The sequence below is a fragment of the Ricinus communis genome, chromosome 3 (genome assembly GCF_019578655.1).
Source record: "Ricinus communis isolate WT05 ecotype wild-type chromosome 3, ASM1957865v1, whole genome shotgun sequence".
Taxonomy (NCBI): domain Eukaryota; kingdom Viridiplantae; phylum Streptophyta; class Magnoliopsida; order Malpighiales; family Euphorbiaceae; genus Ricinus; species Ricinus communis.
Genome location: NC_063258.1, coordinates 23,191,246 through 23,198,405, shown reverse-complemented (window position 1 = coordinate 23,198,405; position 7,160 = coordinate 23,191,246). Strand labels below are relative to the sequence as shown.

The window sequence follows — 7,160 nt, the reverse complement described above, 5'->3', positions numbered from 1 at the left end:
AAATGTAATGTACAGAAATGATACAAATAAAATTCACAAGTCAAAACACAAATAATGGAAAGCAAGTAATAAATTTTGAGATGGGCAAAGAGTCTTTGGACAAAAAAGAAAAACCTGAAAGAAATTAAAGGCGACTCGTTTTGGTTAATGGAAAAGTATATTAATTACGTGTAGAATTGCCACACACTCTTGACACATGCATGCTGAATTTTTGGCTAACTTATCTTCATTTATTTTTTCTTTTACTTCTATGTACATACATAGTTAATTTATTTGATAAAATATTATTTCAAGAACCCAAAATCCCCTTTTCAACCCAAAGATGGTGAGTGAGTGAGTAGATGGGAACGTTAATCAAAATAGTTCACCAACTCTTCTTTCTGCTACCACCCATCTATCTCACCTACAAAATTTTCTCTCTGCTACTATATACAGAAAGCTCATTAGACTATCATTTGCAAGAGAAGTAGCTAATAGTACCAAGAAACCAACAAAAGAAGATAGTCAATAGAAAAAGGTTCGAGAATGGATGATGAATCCCTGCCTTCAGTCTGTGTTCTTGATGCATCAACTTATGTGGGCTTTTGGATTCTCAAAGGACTATTGAGCAGAGGATACACAGTGCATGCAGCTGTTCAGAAAAACAATGGTAAGTTTGTTGCCGTCTTTATAAAATATCTCTTCTGTATGTGTTGCTATATAAATCTTGTGTTATTAATCAGTTTTCCTGATCTGGGTTTTCTTGCAGGGGAGACAGAGATAGAGAAGGAAATAAATGATATGGAGAAAGAAGAGGAGAGATTAGTTGTGTTCAGTGTAGATGTTTTGGACTACCAAAGCGTTCTTTTTGCTTTGAAGGGTTGCTCTGCTTCGTTCTGCTGTTTAGATAGTGCAGATGGATATGATGTAACTAATTAAGATAATTGGTTGATTATATATGATATGATATCACCTGTAATTATTGGGTTTCTAATCAATCATTTGGGTTCATGGTTTTTGCAGGATTTAATGGTAGATTTGGAAGTTAGAGGAGCAATTAATGTAGTGGAGGCATGTGCACAGACTGATAGTATAGAAAAGATTGTGTTCACTTCTTCTATAACGGCAGCAATTTGGAAAGAGAATATCTGTTTAGAAGCAGATGTAGATGAGAGGTCTTGGAGTAATCAAGAATTCTGCAGAAAACTGAAGGTAATTTGATTTATTCAACCTTAATTCTTTTTCTTTTCCTTAAACTTTCTGTTTTCATTTTATAAGGTTTATGGGGAAAGGGTAGTTTCTTGATTTTTTTTGGTAATTATTATTTATTTTTCCATTCTATACTATGTGTTTCTCTGATATTTAAAAATTTTATGTTTTTATTTTATAATTAATTTTAATGTAATAAATATACTATAAAGTACAATTTATATATTACATCAAAAATTAAGAGACAAATAATATAAAATCAAATTCGATTAACATTGTTCAACGTAAATTACGATGATGAAATTCTTAGTATAGAATTATAAAAAATATATATTTTAAATATTAAAGGATAATTAGTATAATATGGACAAATACAGGACTAAATAGTAATTATAATTTTTTTTAGTCTCAATTAACTGAATACATTCAGTAATCTAGTTTCTTTTTTTTCTTTTTGGCATAAATTTAGAGTCCATAAAGCATCAGCACTTCTATAATGAGAAATTCTTTCTAAAATATGCATTGATCTGACGATATGTATAAGATAAATTAAACTGTCTTTGTCAAAAGAAAAATAAAACTTTTATTTTTGAGAGATAAAGAAAAAAAGAAAATTTAAAGCACACGTATGCAACACAATTTTTCAAATGGCAATTATTATCTTTGTTAGCAAATACATCCTTTTAATTGTACATATAATATATATATATATATTTTGAATAGAACCTTAACACAGAGGGGTATACATTGTCAATAATTTTGAATTTTCCCACCCAGAAAAAATAATAATAATTAATTTTTTATTTCTTGCTATCACCATGTTATAGTGGCTTAATAAATGGAAATATATTAAATATAATATTGAGATAGTCAAAAGGTGTCTTTGAGTGGTAATTAATATATTGTTTGTCGACATACGGATGAAATAGTGACCGGGTTCATTGCAGAATCAATTATTATTGTTATTATTATATCTTATATTTCTTTTAGTGGTAATATATATATTTTTTTATAATATACAATCTTTTTCGAATTTAATCAGATTGATATCTTTTTTCTATTTAATATTGGGTTGTTCCTATTCAAGTTATTGCTTATGCTGTCCGCAGCCACCTTAATAGAAACTAATACAAGTGTCAATGTATTTGAGGAAAGTCTTATATATTTGAGTAAAGTTTTATATATTTGAGTAAAATCTTAAGCTTGACTAATTCTCCTTTCACTTATAACAGGAAAAAGATGTAAATGTTTCTCAATTAAAAAATATTAAGCTATGTAACAGATAATCTCTCTCATTCTTGTAGCATATAATAAATGTTACTGTTAATGGGTGTTGATGAATTATGAATTTGCAGTTGTGGTACGCCCTGGCAAAGACACAGTCTGAGCAGGCAGCTTGGGCTTTAGCCATGGACAGAATGGTTAACATGGTTTCCATTAATGCCGGACTAGTTTTGGGCCCTTCCGTCACTCAACAAAACCCTAGAACCACTATCTCTTATCTCAAAGGTATTGGACCATACCATAATGTGGGTAGTAAAAAGTTTGGAGCATTGATTTTAGACTAATGGGGCGTTTTATTTTTTAAAACATTAAATAAAAAACTAATTTTCAACAAATTCCAAACATAAAGTTGATTTTCAGACACTTTTGTGCTCAGAAATGTATGAAACTGTGAAACAGGAGCAGCTCAAATGTATGAAAATGGAGTGCTAGCATTTGTAGATGTGAATTTTCTAGTTGATGTTCATATTCGAGCTTTTGAGGACCGGTCTACATGCGGTCGATACTTTTGCTTCAACCAGATCGTGAATACTGAGCAAGAAGCTCTCAAACTTGCACAAAGCTTGAGCCCTTTAATATCTTTGCCACCAAGGTAAAATAATTTGAACTTTTTTCTGTTTTTCTTATTCATTTTGAGCCTATAATGTATCGAAAGATTTAAAAATGAGAGGAATCTGAATGGATCGTTAACAAATAAATTTTACTTTAAGCTTAAGAATTAGCATAATTTAAATCAAGTTAATAGATTTGTATGTTATTATAAACTCTTTTATATTATTTTATTTTATACACTCAATATGAAATCTTTCTTCACTCATCTTTAAGTACATCTCGTATTCAATATATTACATAGACCGAGTTAGTTCAAAGGATAATTTAAGCTCATCATTCTAGACTAGTAATATACAATATACAAAGTAAACGGATTTCAGAATAAATTTATTCTCAAGTTCTCATATAATATAATTTTTTTTTTAAATTTATTAGTGAAATCATATAAAAATTATTTTTAAAATATTTATTGATTAATTCTAATATTATATAAATCATCAATATAATTGATATTACTATTCTTTTAGAATTAGAAATTATTATATAATTAAAAATTAATTTATTAGTGAATATAACATGTAAAATTATTATTTTTTATAATTAGAGTCATTATCTAATTAGAAAACTAATTTATCAGTTAAAATAATATGATATCTTTTAGAATAATCATTACCTATTTAGAAAAGTAATCATTATCTAATTAGGAAGCTAATTTATTATTAATATGTTATTTTTAAATATTAGAATGAGTGTTTAATTAGGAATGTAACTTATTAATTAATAAATTAATAAAAAAATTATAAAATTATACATAAGCTTGAATCCCATGTGTCAAAAATAATAAACATGTTAAAATAAAAATTTTATGTGCCAAAAATTAAGTATACGTGTCAAAAAGAAATTAGATTTTAGAAATTAGTATATATATATAGATATAAATTATCACATGAAGTAATTACCGCATATAACATATAGTAATTAAAAAATTTGAGGAACTTTTCATAATTTTATTTCATTAATTAAATTTATATTATTTTGAATATATAATTTCATAATACAGAAGTGAATCCACATCGGTTATTTTATATTATGGATTATGATTAATTAAATAAAATGCAGATATGAACACCAAGGAAGGGAGGTCCATGCTGATAGGTTAAGGACCAAGAAGCTAAACAAGCTGGTCGAAGGAACTGCCTATTTGTAGAACCAGACACTTAATCTGATTTAGTATTTGGCTTTTGGCTTTTACTTATGAATATAATTGGATGTAAATATTTATCCTTTTGGTTCGGAATGTCTGGTTTTCTTCTGAAGCATGTCAGTTAAGGGTACTTATCCTTCCTTTTTGGAATGAAATAATCTCACAAATATAATATGTTAATGAATTTTTCTTTGTTCTTTTTGAATATCCATAAATATCAAAGAGAAAAAATAGCAAAATTTTAATTCATTAATCAAGCTGATATATGTAATCTAAGAATATATATTGTGTGTGTGTGTGTGTGTTGAGAAGAATTTTCAAATCTAACATTAATCATAAGGATCAAGAACGCAATTAAATCTCCTTAGGTATTTAGGTTTAATTTTTGGGACTGCATAGAAAATTGAGATTGATTTTATTAGTGGATGCTCTTATTACATGAAAAATGAGAATTATAAATTTTCTTTTTTATAAGTCATGTGAATAGAAATATAAGATATTAAAAATCACTCCAAATTAAACTAATGGGTCACTAGTAGGAATGACAATAGGTAAGCTATGGGTAGAATAATATTATACTTTTTTAGAGTATTTCTAACAAGCTCTTAATCATGGTCTTTAAAGAGTATATAAGAAAATTAGGCTTTTAAGAGATTCATTAATTCTTTTTTTATAAAATGATTTAAAAGCCACACTTTTTTAATATTAAGAAAAAATAAAATAATTTAAATATATTTTATTATTTTGCTTCCTACTTTCGTTAATTTTGTTAGAGAGTGCATCTTTTCTTCTTACTCATTTTTCTCCCTTCTTATTCTATTAATAAAAATTGATTATGGAATAAAATAAAAACATTATAGAAATATTACTCACGTATTTCAAGATAAATTAAAATAGAGAGTTAATTATTTATAATTTAACAAGAAATCATGTAAAAAGTATTGTTAGAGATGCTACTCATATCCAAAAATATATATGTCTATCCATAATAAATACTAAATCTTATTCCCAATACCATAGGATTTCGGATTACCCACAAATAATCAATTACCAAATAATTATTAAAACACAATAAAATTTCTATAAATTAATATTATTGTGCCTAAAAAGTATTATTATGCATAAAAAGTATTATTTTGTTATAGTGGTTATTTATTTACCATTGAGTATTTTATAAATTTATTAATTTTGAATTATTTATTTATGTATTTTTATCAAGATTTATGTACGGATTATAAATAAAACAAATCGTCAGAATTTAGTGTTTACATAAAATTTAAAAATCATTGTTTATATATAGAAAAATAATAGAAGTTATATATATATATGCTAAAAAAATTTATTATCTTATGTATTTAGCGAGACTATTAATTTAGTGCATTAATCCGAATCGGGATTAAAAGATTTTATTACGTAATGAGATTATTAATATATTGATCATTTATTTAACAAGATTTTAATGTGTATATAGAAACCTGAGTAAACTAAAACATTCATTATAATTTTATTTAGCTAAAATAATATATAATATATTCAAATAGATTATATTAAAATAATAAAATAAAATACTAGGATATTAAGATTTTGAATAATTAAATAATTTATTTAATTCCTTAAATAAAAAATATTTTAGATATTAAAAAATAATAAGTTTAATTATAAATTTTTTAAAATATCATGCATCAAACTTAAAGAAAAAAAACATTTCAGACAGAGTATACTATTCGCACCTTAATCATATACCCAAAACAGTTTTTTCAGGTATTGTTATCTTTACCTATCACCCACAGCATTTCTAGTCATTAAAAAGGTTTCTAATTGGGATTTTTGTAGTATCATTGCATAATAATTTTAAATTTTAAAATACATGTTATTCTCTCATTTTTTAAATATAAACACTTATAATACATTTCATTTATCCAACAATGAAGTCCTTATTTTAAAAAGCATCAATTATAAGTTTTTGGACAATTGAAAATGTAGTACTCCAATGTCGAATAATCCATTGTTTTTAATTTGTAAAACCTTTAGTATGTAAATTAAACTCTATATAAAAAATAAGTTTGACTCTCTAAAGCAACATTAAAAGTCTCTAGAATTGATACATTTTCTGAAAATTAATGAAATTAGAAAATTCAGATCTTAATGAATTTTTAGTTTCACAAGTTTCTCTCTAATTTAGTGTACATATCATACTGATAAAATTTTGAAATACTTTTAAAATAAGAAGAAACTAATATAACCCTTACTTAGGCTGCAGTTTGTTGCATTATATGTGAAAAGATAAGTGTTTGCTGACAAAAAATCAATTGAAAAATATTTTCCATGTTTACAAATCAAATGTATATGTTTCACTTATTTTGTTGACAGTTAAAAAACTGTATTGAAATATTATGAAATTAATCTCAATTTAATAAAATAATTATTAAAACATAATATTTTTATTTTATTTCTTAATTTATATCAATATATGTTAAGGTTTCAAAGAAAAATGTCCATTTTCAAGTCAAACTTTACTTGAAAGTAAGCTATGAGGCAATTTTTTTTTAAAACTACGTCACGCCGGTTTAATTTAGCAGAGTTGATGTATTAAATACCATTAATTATTTTCCAACAATAATGAACAACAAAGAAAAGTAACTGGAATTCTATAAGTCAAATCGTCAATTAGCTCAAAAATAGCATAACTCAAGTGCATAAAAACATGGTATCCTAACATCCTAATAATATACATCATCAGCGATAATCATTTAAGACATATCCAAAATTCACAAGAAAAAGAAAAAAACATACAGTTTACCTACCCCATATTTGAAAAACACACTGTATTTAGTGTAAAACGAAAGGGTACCCCGCATGGAAAGTACAAATAAGAGATGTTTTTGATAGTAGACCTAGGAATAGCCATTATATAAGTCAAAAATTAAAGTAC

General features: G+C 25.5%; 1 protein-coding gene across 1 annotated transcript; it reads left to right on the top strand.

The window, feature by feature from the left end:
* The first annotated feature begins 269 nt into the window (after nucleotides 1-269).
* On the top strand, nucleotides 270-4,412 carry LOC8280401 (cinnamoyl-CoA reductase-like SNL6). Its single transcript, XM_015727933.2, has 6 exons — nucleotides 270-649; nucleotides 749-906; nucleotides 1,003-1,191; nucleotides 2,544-2,697; nucleotides 2,872-3,064; nucleotides 4,144-4,412. Exons 1-6 carry the CDS (start codon nucleotides 526-528, stop codon nucleotides 4,229-4,231), a joined length of 906 nt encoding a protein of 301 aa, XP_015583419.2. The 5' UTR covers nucleotides 270-525; the 3' UTR covers nucleotides 4,232-4,412.
* The last annotated feature ends 2,748 nt before the right edge of the window (nucleotides 4,413-7,160 follow it).